The sequence below is a fragment of the Hakea prostrata genome, chromosome 6 (assembly GCF_041222555.1).
Source record: "Hakea prostrata isolate BN-2017 chromosome 6, UWA_Hpros_2, whole genome shotgun sequence".
In the NCBI taxonomy this organism is placed as follows: Eukaryota; Viridiplantae; Streptophyta; class Magnoliopsida; order Proteales; family Proteaceae; genus Hakea; species Hakea prostrata.
Genome location: NC_142605.1, coordinates 7,767,274 through 7,793,527, shown reverse-complemented (window position 1 = coordinate 7,793,527; position 26,254 = coordinate 7,767,274). Strand labels below are relative to the sequence as shown.

Sequence of the window (26,254 nt, the reverse complement as noted above, 5' to 3'; positions counted from 1 at the left end):
AAAATACAACCACGTCTTTACTGAAATTATCCTAGCCCATCCTAGGCAAAAGCTGGTTCCTGCCTGCATCTTGGATGCTGGTCCTCACTCAATTTTTGCTACATCATAAAGTTAAATATATATCTAACTTTTCAGACACTCAAGTGGTATGAAATTTTTTTACCAAAAATTGGTGGTTTGAAATTTACTTCTTCTCTGTGAACTAGTGTGATACCTTTGAAGTGCTCAGCATAAAAGCAATCTTTAACTCTACCTGCTGTGTGCGTTTAGTAGCATTCTCTTTGTGACTTATGTCTTTCCACATAGAAATGGGGTTGGCTACATGTATCCTTGCCTTCCAATCAGCTCTACTTGAGGTCTTACTCTGCCCTAGCTCTTCTACTTCTTTCTATTTGGATTAGATCACTTCTCCGTACAGGGGCATTTGAAGGCCTTCATTTATCGTTTATCAGAGCTACTCCTAGACCAGGTCTAATATGATCATTCCTTACCTTATCCTTTCTAGTTTCGCCACTCATCCATCTTACCATCTTCATTTCTTCTACACTGAGTTTATCTATATAATGCTTTTTAACAGCCTAATACTTTGCACCATACGTCATAGCTGGTCATACAATGGTCCTATAGTTTTTTCTTTCGAACCCAACACTTTAAAGGAATCTCATCTTGAATGTGTTTTTTTTTTTTAAATCATTCATTACAAGTGTAAATGTAATCCTTGATGTAACCCAACTGTAGGAATTCACGACATTGGCGCCCCACTGTTCTTACACTTGTCACTGAACCATCATCAATATTTTTAACTATGTCCACATATTTATTTGCAACATTGCTTTTGTCTACTTGCCAATTAATGTACTAGGGGATCTATCATAAGAACTTTTTAGGTTAGTGATGACTATATGAAGACCAATAATGTCTTCCAACATGCAATCTGAATTTCATTTTTGTTGTATCATATCTTTTGATACATCAGCTCGTGGATAAAATACTCTGTTCATAAAGGTATTGTTATTTTCCTTTCTCACCCCCCCCCCCCCCAAAAAAAAAAAAAAAAAAAAAAAGAAAAGAAAAAAGAATGAACGAAAGAAATAGACTGCTTCACATCTGTTGTGATAAACTATTGCTTATTTGGCAGACAAATACAAGTGTTGCCAGTTCGCTTGGAACATATTTCCTGGCACAGATATCTTTGATCTATCTGGACATGCTCAATGTGTACAGGTGCTTCCTTTTTCAAATATTGTAATATTCATGAAGTGCTTCTGGCTTTCTGTGACATGCTTTGGTTCCCAATTTCCTTGTAAATTTTTTTCTTATTCTAGTGTTAATCTGATGGTTGCTACAGAATGTATAGTGAGCTCGTATCAAACAGCATTGCAGGAGGAGGGCCCTTTGCCTCTAAAACTTCCTACGTGAAACTTTTGAGGTGTAGACGACTTTTGGATTGATTTATAGTCTTTCTTTGTAACTTTGTGTTCGTTATTATTTGAATTATTTGCTTGGTTGAAACAGGTCGGTCAAGAGGGAAACTCTGAAGCTAATTGAAACATTCTTGGACAAGGCTGAAGATCAACCACAAATTGGAAAGCAGTTTATTCCACCAATGATGGATCATGTTCTGGGAGATTATGCTAGGAATTTGCCTGATGCCAGGGAATCTGAGGTCTTATCACTGTTTGCAACAATTATTAATAAGTGAGTCCTCTACAGATTTGTAATCATGTAGGTTGTTTAGACTTATTTTTGGCATTTTCTATCTGTAACAAACCAGTCAAATAGGCAACCAAAGTGAAAGCGAAAGAGAGAAGAAAAAGAAGCTTAGAAATGAAAGAATACCTACTTGGGTAGAGAATCCTTCATTAGAACTCATTAGCTCTACTGCAGGCTGCTTCCTTATAAAAGCTCCTTGATTAAAAAGATCTGGTGTTTGGAGTTTATTATGGTGCTCTAAACTCCTTAACCTATTAAAACTTATGATTTTGGACTTGGAAAGAAAAATAATACAAGAAGATGCTAGAACGCAGCTTAAGAGACTATACCCTCACTTTCCAATGCTCCCCCTTAAGCTGGAGCATATAGGTCACCCAAGCTCAGCTTCTCACATCAGGTGTGAAGAATAAGGGCAAAAGAACTTGGTAAACATATGCGCGGGCTGATTTGATGAAGAAATGAATGGAGTCTCAAAAAAACCTTTTTATAACATTTGAAACAAAATGACAGTCCACTTTAATATGCTCCGGAAGTTCATGATAGACAGGATTATTGACAAAGGCTGAAAGGACTAGGCATGGACAAAGCCATTACAAGAAGAGACCTAAGCCACATTTTCGGTAGCATGTGTCATTGCTCTGTACTCCTCTTCTACATATACATAATGTTGTAAGGCAGCAATAGTAGTTGTTTTGTTATTATGGGAAAAATTGTCTTGATAGGTTCTTTTATTTTTCTCTTTGTAATATTCCCTTAATGGGAAGATCTATTCTATTTTTTGCAAGTTACTAGTATAAATAAAGGACCTGCTATGTCTCTTAGACATAAGTCAGGATTTTCTCAAGGCTTACAATGGTATTAGAGCCACCTTTGATCTGAGAAATCCTAAACCTCCATTGCAGAAGTACCGCCATATTTGTGATCTAAGAGCCACCACCACCTACCGCCACCTTCTCTCTCTTCCTCCGTTCCTTGTCCCATTGCAGACCACCACCACCACCTTTCGAGCCTAGCGCAGCCACTGCTAGACCTCCAGGCAGCTAGCGACACCTCTAAGCAGTATTGCCCAACACTTGCAATCCCCTAAGGAGTGTTGTAACCAAAGGTTATTGGGTATCCTAGGAAGGGTTTGGGTTGTAATTTAGGGATTGGAGTTGCTAGACAGCAAGGTCTCATGGGTTTCTTAATTCAGATTCTTCCAGAAGGGTGCCATGGGAAAGAGATAAGTGAGGGGGAGCTATAAGGCCTTAGGATTAGGGTTTGGGGTTGGGGTTGGGGAAGGGTTACTTACTTGCTGTTCTTGAAGTAGAAGAGGGCTGTGAACTATTGCTGCGATGTGACGATGAACCAATCAAGATCTTGAAGAGAAGATGAAACCGCAGGGTCCCCCTCAAAAGGAACCCCCCTCGATATCTCCTTGGGTATGATTCTGAGCAAATTTCATTGATCAAAACTGAATTTGTTACTTCAGTAGGCCTTTGAGAATATAGCCATTACAATAAGACTCCAAATAGAACTCAGTACTAAGGAGTTCTAATTCTAGAAAGATCTAGGATTCCATCTTGGACTCAATACTCCTATCCACAACTAACAAACTGAAATAAAAACCCAACTGGGACTCTTTGATTAGAAAGAATCCAGTTAAAAAAAAAAAAAAGAACTAAAATTAAGTGAAAGAGACTCAAATAGCACTAAGGGCTTGCGCAAGAGCCTAGCGCCGCTAAGGCTTCTTGCGGCTCTTATGGTGGAATGCTTAGGGTTTACATCACAGGGTCTCACTTGCTCCTAGCTACAACTGCGGCAGCCTTGCCAAAACTCATAGTTGCATCCCTGAAATCCTTGATCTGTACACCCATATTTAAAGTTTCATCTTTCAATCAGTACAAGTGTAAGTACTGTATAAGAAAGAAGAAGATGCAGCCATTAAATAAGTTCTCAACCTGAATTAATTAGCCCCTGATTTGTGGGATTTGGCTCTAGCTTCTCTAGCACCTCTTGCACTGCATTCATCAAATGGACCTGAAGCCCAGGTTAAAACTTGTAATGGTACTTTGGGTTGAGGTAATAAGCTGGTGGTAGGGAAATTAAAAACTTAGGGACTTAGTCAGTGTTTATTAAAATGCAATCAACAATTCAATGTTCTTAAGTATAAATTATACAGCATAAAGTGACTCACTAGCCAAATGCAAAGAATGGCTCAAATGCTTCTCCCATCTCTTATCAATGATCTTGAGGTAGTCTTTTGAGGCTCTAGGGTGCTGCTCTTGTCTCCTTCATATGCTTGATGGCAGTGTATACGTGTGATGTGGACACAAGGAACCCCACCCCCCAACCCAAAAAAAGAAAAGAAGAAAGGGTTCCAAAATCTAGATCCAAATAGTCAATCCAAGCTGGCCGAATACCCCGAGGGTATTTTGGTCATTTCAGCCTCTCTTTTTTTTTTTTGGGAGTTAGTAGTTTGAAAGTTATTTGAGAGTTTAAGTTGAGTTAGTTGTGGATAAGATAAGATTCCTTATCCAAAAGGGTTCTTATTTATAGAATTTGTTTTTATTTGAAAGTGTTAGCTTAAGTCCCAAGTCAAATGTCTTTACAAGTTTCCAATCGTAAGGTTGGATACTTGTAGTAATTTGATTCCTTTTTGAGTGTGGTAGTCTAGAGTAGGGATCTTTATCTATTAGGGATTCCCACCCCAGTCAAAATCTCTTATTTTAGGTTATAAATAGCCTTTTCTTGCATTGTGATTTTCATACTGGATTATTGAATGAAAAGTTATTAAGGACCGGTGTTCCTATTTTGAGGGGGCCTTGGCAGGTTTTGAAGAAGTCTAAAATATTCAGCATCTTCATTCAAGTTTCTTCTAAGATCAAGCAATTCTTTGCAGTCTTTAACCAAGTCCAACAATCATTCACCTTCCATTACGGCTAATCCAAATACTAACAGCCCTTCAATCACTTCAACCAAGTAAGTACAAACCCCCTACTCTTAGTCGCCCTCTTAAACCCTAAAGCCATGACCCTGATGCCCTTATCACCCTTTTCTAATTTTTTGAAAACTTTCTACAATTTTCGGATTTTAAAAAAATTCAAGGTTTCACATCTGAATCACCAATCACAACAGGGTTTTAGATCCTTAGGATACCCTAAACCTCTTGATTCAGCCTCCCTATTTGCTGGATTCCTGGACAACCCTTACATCTAGGGAAATTACTAAATTACCCGTAGCCCTAGATCCGGGGTTACATCAACGCGGTCCAAGCTGGGGCTTCTTCTCGGTGTCCACCATCCTCAAAACAACTGCAGTAAGCTCCAATATGCCCACTGTTTTGTTGTCCCTCCCAAAGGAATTGGTAGAAATGGTAAACCAATCCTCAGTGGCAAACATATATTGGAGACCCACCATTCCTTGTTGGAAGCTCTTTAGTGCTACACAATTGGTGGCAAATCTAGTGATACCAGGCACGATTAGATCACCACCACACTTGCTTCTCATCAGTTGCAACTTACAAGGGCATACCCATGGTTATACATTGATGTGGTCACTTGCCTTGCTCTCTCAACCACATTGCCGCTAGACTTCCTCTTGCCGAAGTCCTTCAACATGAGATCAATAGAATGGACTGTGTCTAGTGTCAGAAGAGATGAATCCTACTGCTCCTCTTTATCATAACTATCTCCCGAGACTTCTTGTAGTTAGCACTGTTATCCGTGACTAATTGGATAACATTGCTTGTCCTTACTTCAAGCCCTACCTTCTTTACAAGCATGTATCTATAATTAGCATCCTTCACCTCCTTTGATGCATCCATAGACTTCAAAAAAGCTTATTGCCATTGCTATTCACCAAGAAGTTAACAATGGAGTGTCTAGTAGGACTAATCCATTCATCATCCATCACAATCACAATGTATGTCTCCCATTGGGGCTTCTGTGTCTTGATGTACTCCTCCAACGCCTTCTGCTTAGGCAAGTAAACATTCATCAACTCACATGGTGTTGGTCCTTTCATCCTTGGACCTGCCCTAGCAGTCGCATCAATCATCCCATTTTAATAGGGACTTTGGCCTACGTTAGGTGCAATGTTATTGTAGAAAATGAACTTGTTGATTGCGTCCCTAGCCTGATCCTGCCTACTACTTCCAAACATTAGAAGAATGGTTGGCTTGAAGTAGTCTTTGATGCCTGATGGCTGATCCTGTATGTTGGCTCTTCCCATGTCTAGTCTTCCTCCTCTCACCTCTGTCCTAAATTGTAGATGCAGCTGCTGACCTTGACCCGAATGCACCTGCTCCTCTAGCTTTCTCATATTGCCTCAGATTTTTAATTTTGAATTCTTAGATAAAATATTTTTTAAATCCAAGAATTCAAAAAATAAATTAATGACAGAAAGTTAAGATTATTTCCATGAAAGTGTAGATCCGACAAAGATGTTAGACAGAGATTTAATCCACACCCAAACACCTTGTGTAGAACATACTATATCTATATGGAAAAAATTAAAAATTTAGGGGGAAAATTAACCTTCCTTGAAGAACACCTTAAACAACCCTTGATTGATGTTGATTTCTTGTTGTAAAGATGAGCTGAGGAGAGTGTAAAAGTGTTGCAGGTCTTCGATCTGGCAAGTTTCTGGCCAAAAATGCAGCAAAAAATGAAGAAGAATGTAGAACACAACTGTTGTGTCGAGACGAGGCTGAGACCAGTTGATGAGATAAGGAATCCTGTCTTGACTCAACGAGTTTGGGTAAAAGGAAACGAAATAAGTTGAGATCTCGGTCAACCAAGATCTTGAATTTTCTGGAACTCGCTAGGCAACTTGACTTCTTAGTTTGAGATTCCAAGATCTCGGCCGGATCTCGATTTAACCAAGAACTCGCGAGATCTCGAACCATGAACTGGATTTTAAATGCCAGCAAGGGAAAGAGGCAACAGCCAAGTTGCACAAGCATAATCACTAATAATCTAGTCCGTCTACTACAGTCATCCATCAAATGGACACAACCAAGTTTCCACACAAGGGAAGGTTTTTCTCTTCTATTCTTTTCCCCTCTTTTTTTTATTTTTTGCCCGGGGGGGGGGGAGGTGGAAAGCAGCCTCTCCATTGACTTGACTAATATGGTTGGGTTTTGACTCAGAACTAGAAATTGAAACAGACTTAGGACAGCTTTAGATTGACTCTAAAACAAACGAAATTTCCTAACTACCTTCCAGCTTATCCAATTAGTCAAATTTAGCTATAAACTAATTCAAAATGGAATTAGATTAATTAACTACCCATTTTCATATTCAACTCATGTAACGATGTTTTAGGTCCAATAAGTTGGCCAATTACATTGTAGACCCAAGGGTCAAAAGTCCATAGCCAATGTAATCCTCAGCAGGCTATTTCCTAATAAAAGATGTCCAATTTGGTATTGAACTTGCATCTGTTGTCCTTCTGACTTCCTGTTATCAACTTTCTTCCTTTGTATATGATGAAAGAAACGATTGTGGTAGAATGGCTTATTGATCAATGATCTCAAGCCCGCTATTTATAATTAAGTGGAAAGTACACTATTACAAGGAATAGAATTTTACATGAATACAAACTCTAATTGAACTCCTAGTAAAATCCAACACTCCCCTTCAAGTTGAGGCATAGATATTAATCATGCCCAACTTGCCTACAATAGGAAGGAAATCTCTTTCTTTCAAACCCTTAGTGAAAACATTTGCTACTTGGTCTCCAGATCTTATAATAGGCATGCAGATAAGCCCTTGTTCCAACTTTCCTTTGACAAAAAACCTGTCAATTTCAATGTGCTTAGGTCGATCATGTTGCATCCATAGTTGTCACGGCGACGAGGCGATGCAAGGCGGTTTAGGCTAATTGAGGCGATGAGTCGACGAGGCGCCCTCCGAGGCGCTTTTGAGGCGGTTGAGGCGTTTTAAGTGAAATTTTTAGTGTACATCTCATTCACTCTAAATCTATCATATCTTATATAATAAAAATATTAATATCAGACTACCTCAAGTCATCCAACATACTACAAACCACACATAATAGGTCCTAAATAAGAAGTCGCAAGAAAAAAGGAAGAGAAGAAGTTGCTTGTCACTGACCACTGCTTGCCGGAGTGTCGCTGCGGGAATGGAAGAGAAGAAGAGAGGAAGAGAGAAAGAGATTAGGGATTAGAGTGAGAGTGAGAGTGTGAGACTTGAGTCAAGAACTTAATCTCTTTCAATTTTGTTTGTTTTTATTTTTATTTTAACATTTGATCACATGTAGCGTCATTATACATATGCATATATGTTCAAACAATAGATACTTTACAATCGGAACTAATAAGTATTTCAATATATGCCTTCAATTAGGCATCTCTCTCGTGATTTAAAAAAGAAAGAAAAAAAAAAGCAGATCCCTTATTGCCTAAAAATAAGGCGACGCCAATTTGAGGCGCTCCGAAGGAGCCCAGACACCGAGGCGACGATTAAGCGACGCCTAGGCGACGCCTTGACAACTATGGTTGCATCGGATTATTAGTAATACTAATAGCAGCCTTGTTGTCACAATATAACATCATAGGGTTTGGAACTTGGACTCTAATATCTTGCATCAAGCATTTCAACCATAGTAGTTCACAAACTAAGGAAGATACCAAAGGCTGGTAGGTTAGCTTATTTACTTGTCCAACACCAAGCCAGACATCGCTTATGTTGTAGGGATAGTGAGCCAATTCATACATGATCCATATTTAGCTCATATGAAGGCTGTTACCAGAATACTATAGTATTTGAAGGGAACTCCTGGAAAAGGAATACTTTTGTCACCCACTGATAATCTAAAAGTAGAAGCATACACTTGATGTAGACGGGTTGGATCTCTAGACAAGAAGTCAATTTCAGGTTATTGTACCTTTGTTGGAGGTAATCTAGTTACTTGGAGAAGTAAGAAATAGAATATGGTAGCTTTATCTAGTACTGAATTTGAATATAGAGCTATGGTTCGTGGACCACTGGTTCTCCCTCTTTTTCTTTAAGTTTAGCTCTAGCTTCAATAGGGGTATCAACTGCTTTACACCCCAACATTCCCACTTCTAATAATAAATCTAGGACATATTTTCTTTAGGATGGTGTTGTGAAAGACAATGTTGGTAGAATGGCTTATCGATCCATGATCTCAAGCCCTCTATTTATAATTAAGTGGAAAATACACTATTATAAGGAATAGAATTTTACATGAATTCAAACTCTAATTTAACTCATATACAAACTCTAATTGGACTCCTAGTAGAATCCTACACTTCCCCTCAAGTTGAGGCATAGATATTAGTCTTGCCCAACTTGCCTACAATAGGAAGGAAATCTATTTCTTTCAAACCCTTAGTGAAAACATCTGCTACTTGGTCTCCAGATCTTACAAAAGGCAAGCAGATAAGCCCTTGTTCCAACTTTCTTTTGACAAAAAACCAGTCAATTTCAATGTGCTTAGTTCGATCATGTTGCACTGGATTATTAGCAATACTAATAGCAACATTGTCTTTCCCAACATGGTAGCAGAACCACCTCAATCCCTAAAAAATACTGTAACTTCGCTAGATCTTTAATTTTAAACTCTCTACCAAGAATGTCTTACCACTTTTGAATTTCTTCACCATCATTCCCTATGATGACGATATCGTCTACATAGACAATAAGAAGTATGATGTTAGTACCTGACTTCTTGACAAATAGTGTATGATTAGCATTGCTTTGCTTGTACCTAATAGAAGTCATTGCCTTCAGGAGGCGTCCAAACCAACATCTAGGAGACTGTTTTAACCCATAAATTGACCTCTTCAATCGACAAACTTTCCCTGCAGTATTGTAATCGGAGAAACCATGTGGGGTTTCCATATAGACCTCTTTAGCTAACTCCCCATGTAAGAAAGCATTTTTTACGTCTAGTTGGTGTAAGTTTCAGTCTTTGTTCACATACAGACAACAGAACTCTGACAATGTTTTGTTTCGCAGCAGGGGCAAAGGTCTCTTGATTATCAATCCCATAGGTCTGAGTAAACCCTTTTGCAACTAGTCTAGCTTTCAACTTGTTGACTGATCCATCCATATTTTGTTTGACCACAAATACCTATTTGCAGCCCACTGGTTTTTTTCCTGGAGGAAGTGTAACCAGCTCTCAAGTTTCATTTTTCTTCATTGCCTGCATTTCCTCTACCATAGCTGCCTTCCATCTATTATCAGTATAGGCTTCCTGCCAACTTTTAGGAACAGATACAGATGACAGAGAGGATATAAAAGCAAGGTAGGAGTCAAACAAAGAGTTATAAGAAACATATTTAGCTATGGGATGTTGAGTGCAAGATCCGACCCCTTTTCTAACAGTAATAAGAAGATTAGAAGAAGATACCTTAAGGGGAGCAAAAGAATCGATTCCGGAGCAGGGAGACTGAAGTGGTAACGTATCACCTTTCTCCACCTACTTTAGCCGGTTGTATTTCTTCCTCTGATAAGTCTGTACCTCCTTATTCTGGTCAATCTGGTTTTGAAAGACCCCAATAGTGTGTCTCACTGGAGTGGTCTCCCCTTGGCTAGGTTCTTCACATGGTTCAGAAATCGAAGGGGGAGGATTAGAGTCCTCAGTTATACTGGCCGAAGTTTCCCCTTGGTCAGGAAACTCTTCTGGGACTCTTAAGTTGTGTTGGTGTGTGATAGGAAGATCTAGAGTCGGAAAAAACACCTCTCCTCTAGGACTCTCCCCCTGGAGAGGCTTATTGTAAGGGCATAACTCATGAAAAATTACATCCATGGATACAATGATTTTCCTGGAAGGAGGATAATAACATTTATACCCTTTTTGAGTAGCAAAATACCCTAAAAATATGCAGCATAGGCCGCGAGGAGCCAACTTACTCTGGTGGGCTGTGATTCTGGCATAACACACGCATCCAAAAACCTTTGGGGGAATGACAAAAGAAGAGGCTCCCTGAAGAATCTCATTAGAACATTTAAAACCAAGTATTTTACTGGGCATCCTATTCATAAGGTAAGAAGCAGTGAGAATAGCATCACTTCATAGCAATCATAATGGAACGGGCTATCTTTAAGAGATGCCGATTCTTCCTTTCGGCAACCCCATTTTGGGCAGCCGTATCAACACAACTGGTCTGATGTATTATGCCGAGTCCAGAAAGATATCGTTGAAATTCACCATCAATATACTCTGTGCCATTGTCACTGTGAAGGATCTTCACTGTGGCATTGAACTGAGTTTTAATCATATTATGAAAGTCACGAAAACATCAGAAAACTTTATTTTTTTTGTTTTAAAAGATAAATTCATGTAGAACGAGAGTGACAATCAATAAAAGTAACAAAGTACCTATGGCCAGTAATAGACACACGTCGGCAAGGACCCCACACATCGGTATGAATTAGCATAAAAAGAATAGGTTTTCTATTATGAAGAGAAGGTAATAGGTAGAACGAATATGCTTTGCAAAAATTCAGGCTTCACAAAAAAAATTATCCTCATTACAAGAAGAAACCAAATCAGGAAATATTTTCTTAAGAGTTCTCTGATACCATGTTGTGAAAGACAATGTTGGTAGAATGGCTTATCGATCCATGATCTCAGGCCCTCTATTTATCATTAAATGGAAAGTACACTATTACAAGGAATAGAGTTTTACATGAATTTAAACTCTAATTTAACTCTTATACAAACTCTAATTGGACTCCTAGTAGAATCCTACAAATAGGAATATAACTTTCTTTGATCGAGCCACCTTAATCCCTAAGAAATATTGTAACTTCCCTAGATCTTTAATTTCAAACTCTCTGCCAAGAAAGTCCTTCAACTTTTGAATTTCTTCACCATCATTCCCTATGATGACAATATCGTCTTCATAGACAATGAGAAGTGTGATGTTAGTACCTGACTTCTTGACAAATAGTGTATGATCAACATTGCTTTGTTTGTACCCAATAGAAGTCATTGCCTTTAGGAGGCATCCAAACCAACATCTAGAGTCTGTTTTAACCCATAAATTGACATCTTCAACCGACAAACTTTCCCTGCAGTATTGTAATCGGAGAAACCATGTGGGATTTCCATATAGACTTCTTCCGCTAACTCCCCATGTAAGAAGGCATTCTTTACGTCTAGTTGGTGCTAGTTCCAGTCTTTGTTCACAGCTACAGACAACAGAACTCTGACAGTGTTTTGTTTTGCAACAAGGGCAAAAATCTCATGATAATCAATCCTATAGGTCTGGGTAAACCCCTTTGCAACTAGTCTAGCTTTCAACTTGTTCACTAATCCATCCATATTTTGTTTAACCACAAATACCCATTTGCAGCCCACTGGTTTTTTTCCTGGAGGAAGTGTAACCAGCTCCCAAGTGTCATTTTTCTTCATTGCCTACATTTCCTCTACCATAACTGCCTTCCATCTTTTATCAGCATAGGCTTCTTGCCAACTTTTAGGAACATATACAGATGACAGAGAAGATATAAAAACACGGTAGGAGTCAGACTAGGAGTTATAAGAAACATATTTAGCTATGGGATGTTGAGTACAAGATCTGACTCCTTTTCTAACAACAATAGGAAGATCAGAAGAAGATATCTTAAGGGGAACAGTAGAATCGATTCCGGAGCAGGGAGACTGAAGTGTTAACGTATCACCTTTCTCCACCTACTTTAGCCGGTTGTAATTTTTCCTCTGATAAATCTGCACCTCCTTATTCTAGTCAATCTGGTTTTGAAAGGCTTCTACAATTTGTCTCACATGAGTGGTCTCCCCCTGGCTAGGTTCTTCATATGGTTCAGAAAACAAAGGGGGAGGATTAGAGTCCTCAGGTATACTGGCCGAAGTCTCCCCCTGGTCAGGAAACTCTTCTGGGACTCTTAAGTTGTGTTGGTGTGTGATAGGAAGATTTAGAGTCGGAAAGAACACATATCCTCTAGGACTCTCCCCTTGGAGAGGTGTATAGTAAGGGGAAAACTCATTAAAAATTACATCCATGGATACAATGGTTTTCCTGGAAGGAGGATGATAACATTTGTACCCTTTATGAGTAGCAGAATACCCCAAAAATATGCAGCGTAAGCCTTGGGGAGCCAACTTACTTTGGTGGGTTGTGATTCTGGCATAACACACATCCAAAAATCTTTGGGGGAATAATAAAAAAGGTGACTCCTTGGAGAATCTCATTAGGACATTTAAAACCAAGTATCCTACTAGGCATCCTATTCATAAGGTAAGAAGCAGTGAGAATAGCATCACTCCAGTATTGGTCAGGTACATTCATAGTAATCATAATGGAACGGGCTATCTCTAAGAGATTCCGATTCTTCCTTTCGACAACCCCATTTTGAGCAACCGTATCAACGCAACTGGTCTGGTGTATTATGCCAGAGTCAGAGAGATATGTCTGAAATTCACCATCAATATACTCTGTACCATTGTCACTGCGAAGAATCTTCACAGTGGCATTGAACTAAGTTTTAATCATATTATGAAAATCACGAAAATATCAGAAACCCTCATTTTTTTTGTTTTAAAAGATAAATCCATGTAGAACGAGAGTGACAATCAATAAAAGTAACAAAGTTCCTATGGCCAGTAATAGACACACGTCAGTAGGGACCCCACATATCAGTATGAATTAGCATAAAAAGAATAGTTTTTCTATTATGAAGAGAAGGTAAATTAGTAGAATAAGTCTGCTTCGCAAAACTGCAGGCTTCACAAAAAAAATCATCCTCATTACAAGAAGAAACTAAATTAGGAAATATTTTCTTAAGAGTTCCTAGAGGGGGGTGACCTAGCCTACGGTGCCACTTATGAAGGTCTGATATTACCGAATGGACCTGATTAGAAGATATAGTCGGAGCATAAGTAGATCCTTCAATCGGCTCGAGAAAATAAAATCCATTGTCTAGTTTACCACGTCCAATCTCCTTCTCCGTGACCAGATCCTGGAAGACACAGTAAGATGGGAAAATGTCACTTTAGAATTCAAGTCATGTGTAATACTACTGATAGAGAGCAAGTTAATAGAGAAAGAGGGAACATGTAAAACTTTAGACAAAGAAAGTGATGGATAATGTTGAATGATCCCTTTTCCAGCAGTGGAAGAATAGGAGCCATTAGCAATTCGAACTTTATCCTTTCCAGAAGTTGGAGAATATTGTAAGAAAAAAGAGGATAAACCTATCATATGATCTGTGGTTCCTATATCAATGATCCAAGGAGTAGAAACTGAAGAAACTTAGAAGCCTATAAAAGTTTTACCTGAAGTAAGGAGTTAGTTTGGTTAGTAGAGGAAGCAGTGGTAGAGGTTGTACCGGCAGTAGAAGACTGCAGAATGCGTCGCAGAGTAGCTAACTCCTCCTGTGAAAGACCAATGTCTGCAGAGGGTGTTGTGGAAACTGTATTAGAAATATGAGCTTTCGGTTTTCCTCTTTTTTGTGCTCTTTTTTGCTCAAAATCAACAGGCTTCCCATGGAGCTTCCAACAATTGGCCTTGGTATGATATGGTTTGTGACAGTGTTCACACTTGACAATCTCCTTAGTTGAATCAGATTTATTGCTAACAGACTGTAAGGCTGATTTTTCCGTAATAGGAGTATGAAGCATGGCTAATCAACGACTTTCCTCACACTGAACAAGAGCATAAGACTGTTCTAGTGTAGGAAAGGGAGAATGACTTAATATTTGCACTCTGATCTGATCATATTCCACATTCAAACTTGCCAAGAAGTCATATACCCGAATCTTATCAATGTGCTTCCTATAAGTAGTCACATCATCTAGGTTGGTGGGGTAATAATCCCCATAATGATCCAACTCCTGCCAAAGAGATTGCAACGCGGCATAATATTGGGCCACAGTCAGTTCCTTTTGGGTAGTCTCATGAAGCTTCTTTCGTAGCTCATAAACTTGTGGATCATTCCCCAATTGTCTATATGTTTCAGTAGTAGCCTTCCAGATTTGGGCTGCAGTTTCAAGTAATAGATATCCACGAGCAATATTTGGAATCATGGAATTCAAAAGAAATGACATAATAAAAGAGTCATTTAAGATCCATTTATCCTGTAAAACACCTATGGTAGTAGGTTTGATTGTGGCGCTCGTAATGTATCCAACAAGGCCTCTTCTGGCAATAGTCAGGTAAGCAGAGCGAGACTAGATCAAATAATTTGTTCCATCAAATCTTACCAAAAGAGGATGAAGAGTGGGGTAATGTTCGTAGCCAATGAGAGAAGTAGTACTATCAGTGGTTGCCATGTTGAAAGAATTGTCTGCAGTTCTTCAGTCTTCACCCCTTCAAAGTAATGTTAGGCGCAGGAAGCAGCAGTAGTAGCAGCGTCTTTGCTTCTGCTGTCGCTCCTCTTTGTTTTTTCTGTCGATGGCACAAGAAGCAGCGGTGGTACCTCAGCAGCGGCGTTAGCAGCAGCAGCGGTGGCAAGCATGGTTCTTCTTCTTCTTCTGTCCCTCCTTTTCTTTTTTTCTCTGGTCTTTGAAATTTGCAGTAGAAACGATAGTGCAGTGGTAGTAACTGAAGAGCGATGGTTTGTGATGGGTTTGAAAGAGGGGGAAAAAAAGAGGGGTAGAAGATCCTAATCAAAAATTGGTAGAATGGCTTATTGATCAATGATCTCAAGCCCTCTGTTTATAATTAAGTGGAAAGTACACTATTACAAGGAATGGAATTTTACATGAATACAAACTCTAATTGAACTCCTAGTAGAATCCAACAGTATATGTTGTAGAATCACCTTATCAATGCATGACATTGCTTTCAATTATGATTCATTATGATATCAGGGGCCAGTCAAAGATGCTTTGGTTACCATGGTATTACCATTTTTTTTTCCATACTTGGATCTTGACATTTCAAATGTCCAAGCTACCATCTGTTAGCCTCTTAGTTTACATGAAAGTTGTGTTGTATATACCTTTCTAAGTTGCCAATGTAAGTAGAACCTTAATGAATATGTATTAATTGGTTCCATAATTTTTTTTCTTTAGCAACTATGTTATAATCCTGATCTACAACTAAATTCTGCATGCTTTTCCTTCTTCTTGAGATCCCACATTTCTTATTTTTCCAACCCAGGTACAAGGGTGCAATGACGGAGGATGTGCCTCGTGTATTTGAAGCCATTTTTGAATGCACACTTGAGGTGAATATGTGAATGTTGATAAATGAGGCACTTATTTCGTACATCTGCCAGTTTCCTTGTTCTTAAATCACCTTTTACTGCAGATGATTACAAAGAATTTTGAAGATTATCCCGAGCACCGCCTTAAATTCTTCTCATTATTGCGAGCAATTGCTACACACTGTTTCCCTGCGTTGATTAGCTTGTCAAGTCAGGTTGGTTTTTTTTTAAGTTTATCAGTGTCAGTCACAGCTTCAAGATTGATGATTAATTTTGATGCCATCAGAATTAATGTCTTGCTAAGTGACAACTACCCTAATCTCTGACAGGATCATCAATTAACTCTAAGCAGGTACTGACATCAGAACTGCAACAGGATGTGAACATTAACTTCAATAAGAAGTTAACAGTAGGCTCTATAAATCTAAGACTCCTGCTGATACCCTACATATGCAAAATTTAATCCAACCAATAAATAATAGCAGCACCCTACATTACCAAATCGCCGAGCATACATAATGGTGCTATATTAGTTAAGTTGTTGGAGTAAAGGGTGATGTTACCATCAAATGTAGGAACCTATGTTCAGAATTTTCAGACCCAAACTGATAGATCGATTGGGGGAGATACCCATTCTTGCCGTAGGATACAAAATTGGAGATATTTCGTATCTCACAAATCAGACCCAGAAGCTGCCAATAACCAGGTTTAATGGTGCTTCTGATGGTATTGGTGGATCCTACAAAATAGAGTCCTCGTAAGTAGTATTGATGGATCCTCCAAAATATGACTCCTGTTAAAAGGATAGTTGTTTAGATCTGATACCTTGATATGGCAGCAGAACTCCTGGAGAGTACCAGTACCACATGGTCTGGAAACTTATTCTTTAGTTAGCAAATGTGTTGGCAACAATATGGGGCTTCAAGATGGACCTCAAGGGAACAAAGCAGCTGCTTCAAAATATATCTTGGTCAGCCTCAAAACCAGAAATTCAAGACAGAAGAATGGAAGTGATTGGAGATTGGATGGAGGAGAAAGTGGCTATCTCGGCCAAAGGGATCTGTCCTTACAGGGTCTCCGTCATTGGAAAACATCAAAGCAAAGGTTCTTTAACATCACTAAATTATGGGGAAGGACCAAGGTCCATCACATTATGTGGGACAAACTTACCAAAAATGATGAAAATGTATGGCTAAAGGGATTAGTAACATGTCCCCGAAATTTTGTCTAGCAAACCAAGACAAGATGGGCCAACAGGGGAAAAAAGTATCAAATCTCAGTCCATCTCGGCGTATCTTGCATGTTTCGATCGGGATGGCCCAACTCAGGTGATAGATTTCGAACATTTCGACCTAAAATCCAACTTGTTGGCTTCAAATTTTTATTTCTCCCTCAAATCTCTGCTCTCCTTTGTCAATAAACTATTTTGCTGGACTGTTGGGAGAATTAAAAACACCTTAAAGTTAGGTAGTGTATGCATCCCAAATATTTTATTTTTTGATAGTTAATGAATTAAAACATGTTGGTTTCTTTTCTAATCAATATGTGTTTAGTTTACGAGCATGATCTATGAGTATATTTTGTTAAATTTTTTTTCGAGGAGTACTAGTACTTTTTTTTTATTTTCTGGTTTTAAAAATTAATTTCTATATAATGTATTTTGGAAAAAAAAAATAGTATCTATGCATGATAGATGACAATGAATCTAATATATCTGAGACACCATCACTTGTTCTACACTGTGATGGTGTCGGATTTATTTTTATTTTAATTTTTTGTTTAAACTATTTGAAAATTATTAAATATTTTCTGTAATTATTTAAAAATTGATAAAATATCAATTATTTTCTGTTTTATAATTTAAAATTGTGGAATATTAGTACAAATATGTAGGTAATATTTAGTGGACTCGGATTCTCAGCTCAAGTTTCTGCTTATTTAGTTTGTGGTTATCATGTTGTTTACATTCAATATTAGTTGTATGAAATGTTTAAAGTACTTTTATTACAATTTAAACTCTTTTGTATTTGTCGGAATGGATACACTTGCTCTCAATTAGTAGGATAAGAATGAGTACTTTTCATTGATTCTCTATACAAAATACCTCTTCCACTATGTTAATTATGCTTTAAATGGGGTGTATGGAAAAACCTAGGTCAAAAAACCATCAAAAGGGCCAAAACTAGGCATCTAAACTTCATGGAAAAAGTACCAGGTTTTGGGGGAGATGGCATCAGCCATATCTTGGTTTTGAGGCTGGCCAACTGGGCTTGAAACCGAGATTTCAAACCTTGGTTGCTAGGCAACCTAAAACTACAAAAAGATAACCAAAATGAATGATGGAAAAGAGCTAGCAATTAAAATAACTTGCTAATAAAGTTAATCATCCTCTCGATTCTTCTTTGAGAGAACTAGTAACTCCAGCCGAATGTGGGCCAACCAAAGGCTGATTGGCTCTATAGTCCAATGGAGCAGCCTGTATTTTTATGTGGTGGATCACCCCTTACTGATCTCAGCAGTTGTATTTTAGAGCATTCAGTTGGCCTGCATCAAACATATATTTTTAATTGCATCTTGTCATAATTTATTACATTTGTGCATCTGTGCACCTTTTTGTTTTTTGTGGATATTTTTGGTTGGCGCAAGATATATACTGCTTGGTTGTGTATCTCCTGGACTAGTTCAGCGGCTATGGGAGCTTGTGCAGTGATATGAACAAGGATGTCTTTTTATTTCAAGAAGGGCTGGGCAATTATTTAATGCCCTCCTGTGTGTGGGCCCAGGAGACATGCAACCAAGAAGCATTGTTTCTCCCCTTAGGTTATTTGATGATTACTCAATTTGATGAGCCATGTGTTTCTGTTACTAGCAATTGAAGCTTGTAATGGATTCTATTATCTGGGCTTTTCGGCACACTGAAAGAAATATTGCTGAAACTGGACTCAATCTTCTGTTGGAGATGCTGAAGAACTTTCAGGTGTGGTTTTTCTACTTTCCTGAATATATTTTTGGTTACTTGTGGTGATGCTCACTCTCTTATGGATCATACAGGCTTCCGAGTTCTGCAATCAGTTCCACCAGGCTTACTTTTTGACAATTGAACAAGAAATTTTTGCTGTTCTGACTGACACGTTTCATAAACCTGGGTTCAAATTGCATGTATTAGTGTTGCAACACTTGTTTTGTCTGGTAATAGAAACTCAAACTACTGCTATTGTCTCAGTTTCATTTAGCAGCAGGATAATTAGAATAGTGATGCATTTCAGGTGGACTCTGGATCATTAACAGAACCATTGTGGGATGCGTCTACAGTTCCTTTTCCATACCCTAACAACTCTATATTTTTGCGGGAATCCACCATAAAACTTTTGGGTACATCATTTCCCAATATGACAACAACGGAGGTAGGAAATTAGATTCAGTGTCTTCTTTTCTCAGTTGATCATTGGTTTGAATGAGTTGACTTTGCAGGTTACCCAATTTGTAAGTGGACTGTTTGAGTCGAGAAATGACCTCTCAACATTTAAGAATCATATCCGAGATTTTCTTGTGCAGTCAAAAGAGTTCTCAGCTCAGGTAATTTGATAAATTAGTTAAATCAGTCTTCCTTCTCTTCAAATTGTTTAATGTTGCATCTATTAGTTATGTGGTACACAAGGAATGCTTCATAATTATGCATCTTCTGACTCAGAACATACCATCCATATATAACACCTAAAATTTTGATGATGCAGCTTCCAATTTTGATGCCTTCTTTGCTGAAACAGAGCAGAGTTCTGTTTTACCTGATGTCTAATTTTCTTGTATTGAGAGAGTTTTGCTTTCTCTTGGTTGTGCATGTGTGTTGTGTGTTAATGACCATTGAACCATTTTCCCTTCCTCCTTCCCTGATCCAAGTGGACACCTTATATGGCATTTGCTGGAGTAGTCTAGTATAAAGGAGCAGTTGTGCCGGTCATCGTTATGGTTGCTTTGTTACTTATGAAGCAATTAGAGAGTAAAATCACCAGCATTTGGTTATTTATGGAAGTGATTAGGCAAATTCAGTTGCCTAAGGTTGGATGCACAAATACTTTTCTTTTTTGTTGCTTTCTATGTGAATTCCTCTTCTTGGTTTTCCACCATGTGTCATAAACATATATTCCTGTTTCCGAATCTATGACGTGCAGGCTGCGCTTAGGCTCAAGTCTACACGAAAGCTAACAGTGGAGCTTAGCTAGCTTCACCCTTAGTGTTTGGCATGCTAAACATTGAATGAAATGATTTGAGAATTACCGTAGGTGAATGCTAAGGGATATCCAACTATACTCATAGTATATTTGTAGTCGAGTGTTCTCCAATTAGTTTGAGGGGCTACTCAAATGTAGTTAGTGTCCATTGTCCAGGGTGCCACGTAGGGTTTTCTTTCTAATGCTCAGCTATTTTCAGGATAACAAAGATCTCTATGCTGAAGAGGCTGCAGCTCAGAGAGAGAGGGAGCGTCAGCGGATGCTTACAATTCCAGGACTCATTGCCCCGAATGAGCTACAAGATGAGATGGTTGATTCATAACAGAGGCAGACTGATCTTTGATGGTTCTAATTTTGTGTTATTCGCCCAGAAAGTGCCTTGATTGTTGCTAGATTCTTTATGGAGGTGAACTGGATGGTGCTCGTCTTATATCTGTCTTTCATTGTCCCCCTTCCAAGTTTTTTGTTGGGTTGTGAAGGTGCCTCTCCGGGTGTGACGGCTGTTTGGACCACTGGCAGTTATATGCAGGGTGATGGGGCAGTCAGAGTGGGGGGTGGCTAATCACACGGAGTGTATGATATGATGATGCTAATGTGGAGATAATCATTCTGACCAGGTAGAATGTGGTTTGATCGTGTTTCTGCATATTGGAGTGTCAAAATTCCGAGATGAATCATTTTTTGGCCAAGTAGGATGTAGCCTCTTCTTGTTTTTGCAAACATACAGTGGGTCTTATAGTATTGAGAAAGCATTTTGTAACATTCCATGTGAGTTTTAATGATTCAATATAAGTTTAGTGTATACTAGTAGAAGGGTGGTTCTTGCTTTGGTGGCTGTATAGAGTAGTAGTGTATTTTGCTTATTGAAAAAGCTTCAATTTTGTCTATCTCGCCATATGGGCTCTCCTTTCACTCCTGAGGCTATTATAAATTTGATTCTCTGCATGAATTAATGGACTTCTACATTGTCAAGCATTTTACCTTTATGAATACTTCTTGTTTTACTGGGCAAACTAGACTCAAAAGATCCCGTCTATCATACAGGCTTGACGATTTTGGTTTATTCCAAGGTCAACATGTCCTGCATTCCCCCCCGCCCCCCCCCCGAGCGTTAATTTTTGGAATATCGTGGGTGGTTATGTTGGTGCCATAGTCGGTGGATCACAGTTTAGTTGTGGCATGAGATCAAGGCATTGAAATTGCCTCCCAAAAAAATTGTTGGAGGAAGGTTGCCTAAGAAATTACTCTCCCCGAACTTTGTGATAGAAGCCTTTGATATTTGTCCTTTTTATGGGCGTTTAATTTATGAATGGGTAATGTAGTGGAGAATAAAGGTCCCGAGTGATCCCCCTCGGGAGAGATCCACACCCCTCCTGGGTTGATGTATCTCTTCCTCCATAAAGGTCCCGAGTGACCCCCCCTCGGGCTGGTGCATCTCTTCCTTGAAAATAGGTCCCGAGTGCCTCACTCGAGAGAGATACATACCCGACTTAAGTTGGTATATCTCTTCCTTGGCAAGCCACGCTCGAAGCAAGTCCCAGAAGGCCTTCTTGACTATGTCAATGAGAGTTAGTTACGAATAACTACTCAGCTTATCCGTTCTGAGAATTGGGGAGGTGAGTCAACAGATAACGGCTCTATCTGGTGCGACAAAGAAGGAGCCGTTATTCCAAGGATACTCTACTCACTCTCCAACCATCGATCCAAAACTCAAGGAAGCGCCGCCTCCAGGTAACCTCTATATAAACCCACCTCCTACATGGAGAAAGGTACGAGAACTTCATCTGATAAATTATTCATCACGTTCTTGAGAACTCTCTCAAGAACTCTTATTGTTGCCTAGGCTGACTTGGGCGTCGGAGGCAGTTCCCCGGCCAAAACTAGGCCGGACCGTTCTTGCTTTCTTTATGTGTGCAGGCATCCCAGTTATTCTAACTTGGCTGGAGAGCTCTTAAGGTGGTCATCTCAATATCCGGCCCTCTAAGAAGTTCTAGACGCAACAAATTGGCGCCGTCTATGGGAATCGTCACAAAAAGTCATGACGAGACGTACCACACCTCAGGTGACACGTTCTCAAATTCTCACTCGAGCGAGAGAAAGGGAGATAGAAAACGGACGTGTTGAAGAACAAACTCTCCTTTCTCCAGATCCGCAAATTCCTATTCCAGAGGAAGGTCAAGAAGGGGTCCCAGAGATTCCTCCGTTAACTATTCCAACTCCATTTGGAGAAGGAGGTTCAAATCAACCTTCTATTCCAACAACAGTAGTCGATTTGCAAAATATGCAAAGAGAAGTCCAACAACAAATGTTGGAACTCCAGGGAGTAGTTCGTGGCTTAGTCCATCAAGTCGGGGTACCATCCGGACCCCCCAGAAATACACAAGAAGGGCGGAGACGTGAAGTTGTCCGACAGACTAGGAATAAACAACGCCCGGTGAACGAAGTCCGAGAAGGGCAAAATCCCAGAATACCAAGACGACCAGCCGAACGAGTTGGAGAAAGATCTCAAGGGGTTCATATTGAAGAACCACTTCCCCGAGGAGATTGGACGAGGGGGAGTGTGTTCAATCGTTTGGCTGGGCTCAAGCAAACTCAAGATTTACCCAGAAGAGGGTGCAGAAATGAAAGAGATCGGGAACAAGAAGGCGAAAGCCACAAAAGAGGCCATTCCAAATCTGATGACCCGAGAGGATCGGTTAGTCAGTATGGATATTCTCATGGACCAACTTCCCAATATTCTGATCTTGGAAGTGTTCGGTCTCCGCAAGAACGTCAAGAGGCGCATGGTCTCGGGAGAAGATTAGATGCCATGGAGAGAAGGCTTGATGATCGGGACCTAGACAACGACTACGGCGTTGTTGATCGAGAGCCTTTCGCAGAGGTAGTCATGAGAGCACCTCTTCCACCCAACTTCATCATGCCGACGTTCACTCCCTACGAAGGTAAATCAAATCCTCGTGAACATGTTAGTTATTTCAAATCTGTCATGGCTGTTATTGGCCGAGAAGATGAGCTATTATGCCGAACTTTCCCAACATCTCTAAAAGGCCCGGCGATAAAGTGGTTTTCTAGCCTACAGCCAAGATCCATTCGAAACTTCTGAGAGCTCGGGAGAAAATTTATTGCCCAATTCCGAAGTTGCATCGGGAGTAAGAAGACAGCAGATAGCCTCTTTGTCATTAGGCAAAGGCCGAATGAGTTTGTTCGAGACTATCTTCTCAGATTCGATAAAGTGGCTATTGAGGTTGAAGAATTGGATGATATAGTAGCGTACAATGCGCTATGGAGTGGAATAACCCAAAGACGTTTGCTTGAAGTATTGCTCCAAGACAAGCCAAAGACTTATGGAGCACTTCTTAAGAAATGCCAAAAGCAAGCAACAGTTGCAGAAGTTATCAATGCCTGAGAAGAGTCCACGAGAGGCATAAAGGACAAGAAGAATTATGGAGAAAGAGGTCATAATTCAAATGCTCGGCCAAGAGATGACAAAAAGGGAGGTTGGAAAGAAAGACTTGCCAATGGGGACTTTACACCTCTTAATACTAAGAGGTTAGAAATTCTATTACAGATCAGAGATAAAGAAAACTTGAAGTGGCCGGGCAAGATAAGAGCTCCGACTCGAAGATAGGAATATGACAAAGTATTGCCGCTTTCACAAGGACTACGGCCATCATACGGATGAGTGTAGAAATCTTAAGATCGAGATCGAGAAACTCATCCAAGGAGGGCATCTTGAAAAGTATCTTCAGAAGAACCGACAAGATCGAGAGAAGTCCCTAATCGTGTCGCTAACCAATCAAAAATAAAATCCTATACTAATCTAGCAAGCAGAAAGTACGGGGTCGAACTATGGGGAACTAAAAGGCTAAGTTACTAAGATTGAATTTAACAAAACTAAATTTAAACTAAATCTATTAACTAATGTAAAACGTTAACTATGAATATGTGAAGATCTTTGGGATTTCGAATCCCCAATGCTTTTCCCTAACCGATATAACTCTACACTTCAAAGTAAATTAGGGATGGTCTTCCTAGATATGCCCTATCTTCACAAGACTATCGTCCTTCGCGGAAGCTTGGCACGCTTAGTTCGCTGAGTTATAGAACATCTTTGGCCAAACTCAAACACAATCAACTAGAAGATATAGAACAATCAACTTAATGAAATAAGCATGGTTCATCTACATCCCAAAGCAAAGGAACTAGCTACTCATTATTACAAAGTTCATAAGAAAAATAAAGATGAAACATAGGGAGAGAGAGAGAGAGAGAGAGAGAGAGAGAGAGAGAGAGAGAGAGAGAGATGAGAGCCGCATTCGCCGTCCTCTTTTCTGTAGTTGGCTTCTCTTTTATGTCTCCCGCACACAATGAATCCCTTCTCTTTACCCGTAGATTCGACCTTTATTCTTTCGGAATTTGGAAAAACTCAATACTTGAAAGTTGTAGATATTTTCAATATCGTTCCATAGCATCTTGAATCATCGAAATCCAAGCTCATACGAGAGAGATATGCCCAAAATACTGAAGGTAGGTCTGTTTACCCGATTTTCAGATTTATTACCAATTTTGTTCCTTAGACCTCCACCTATTTCCAATTTGGCTAAGATCTCACTTTTCATGATTTCTTGAGCAGCAAGATTGAATGCCATGATTTAAAATCCACCAATATCTAATATATTTGCCAACTTTACTCCATATTATCTCTAATATCCAAAATCTCCTTATTCCTGAAAAATACACAAAAATACTCAACTAGCTCTCTTTAATTAAATAAGTATGGGGAATTAAATCAAATAAATAATGGTAAATGCATGCTTATCAGTCCCCACCTAGATCAACAAAAAGACTCAGATCCAAAAGTCCCAAGAGGGCAGATAAGAATCCCGAGAAGAAACCCGACCATCGGGAATTTTCTCCCATTTACATTGTTTTGGGAAATCCGATGGAAGAATCCATTAAGAAGGCAAAGCAAAAGGCACGGTTCGTTGGATCGATGCAGTTGCCAAGAAAACGAAGAAACAACTTATGTCCCGATCCAATAACCTTCACGGATGAAGACCTCAAAGGCGTGATTTCTCCTCATGATGACGCTATAGTTATCAAAGTGAAATTGGCAAATCGGGAAGTTCACCGCGTTCTTGTAGTCACGGGATCGTCTGCCGACTTACTATCTTATGAAGCATTTAAGAAGTTGAAATTTGAAGACGAGATGATGACTCCATGCGGGACTCACCTGTATGGGTTCGCCGGGTCGTCTGCCATATCTGAAGGGACCATCCAATTGGATCTAAGGATCGGGACCTCCCCTCGGGATGCAGTCGTCCAAGCAACATTCATGGTAGTTCGGGACCTTTCAGCTTACAATGTCTTGCTCGGGAGACCAACTCTTAACGCCTTAGGGGCGGTGGTTTCGCCAACACATATGAAGTTGAAGTTTCCAACCACAGCAGGAGTCGGGGAGTGCTCTTTTGATCAGCGATTCTCCAAACAATGTTATGTGAATTATCTCAAGAAAGTCAGAAGAACCGAGAGATCGGGCAATACAATGAGTATCGAAATTCGAGATGACCGGGATGAAGAACCTATGCAAAGAGTCGAACCTATTGAAAAGCTTGAGTGAATTCAACTTCATCCGGATCTTCCCGAGAGAGGGACTATGATCGGTTCAGAACAGCCTACAAAATTCAAGGAAGAACTGACCGAGTTTCTCCAGAACAACCTAGATGTATTTGCATGGTCGGCCGAAGACATGCTAGGAATAGATCGAAGAGTTGCAGAACACAGCTTATGGATCAGGGACGATGCAATTCCAATGATCCAAAAAAGAAGGAATTTTTCACTCGAGAAACATGCTGCCATCAGAACCGAAGTGGAGAAGCTAGAGCAATCGGGTTTCATAAAACCAATAGAATGTCCAACGGAAAATGGAGAATGTGTACGGATTACACAGACTTGAATAAAGCATACCCAAAGGATTGCTATCCACTTCCCCAAATCGACCTTTTGATCGACGCCACGGCAGGACATGAAGTTTTGAGCTTCATGGACGCTTACTCAGGATACAATCAGATTAGGATGAATCCCAAGGATGAGCGAGATATGGCCTTCATGACAGATCGAGAAAGTTACTTCTACAAAGTAATGCCCTTCGGGTTGAAGAACGCT

The 26,254-nt window shown here is 39.6% G+C and overlaps 1 protein-coding gene across 2 annotated transcripts in view; it reads left to right on the top strand.

Annotated features, from left to right (window-relative positions):
* The window catches only part of LOC149012192 (protein EXPORTIN 1A-like), a 120,604-nt gene that overhangs the window by 68,228 nt on the left and 26,122 nt on the right, over positions 1–26,254 (top strand). Inside the window, exons 23-32 of one of the 2 annotated variants that reach the window (XM_089157934.1) lie at positions 1,139–1,224; positions 1,349–1,429; positions 1,516–1,698; positions 15,815–15,881; positions 15,965–16,075; positions 18,730–18,837; positions 18,912–19,049; positions 19,127–19,264; positions 19,332–19,436; positions 20,289–21,045. In XM_089157934.1, coding sequence (XP_089014060.1) covers positions 1,139–1,224; positions 1,349–1,429; positions 1,516–1,698; positions 15,815–15,881; positions 15,965–16,075; positions 18,730–18,837; positions 18,912–19,049; positions 19,127–19,264; positions 19,332–19,436; positions 20,289–20,411 — 1,140 coding nt within the window. In that variant the 3' untranslated portion in view covers positions 20,412–21,045. Of the gene's footprint in view, positions 1–1,138; positions 1,225–1,348; positions 1,430–1,515; positions 1,699–15,814; positions 15,882–15,964; positions 16,076–18,729; positions 18,838–18,911; positions 19,050–19,126; positions 19,265–19,331; positions 19,437–20,288; positions 21,046–26,254 lie in introns of those variants that run through there. The other variant, XM_089157935.1, reaches the window with a different exon arrangement.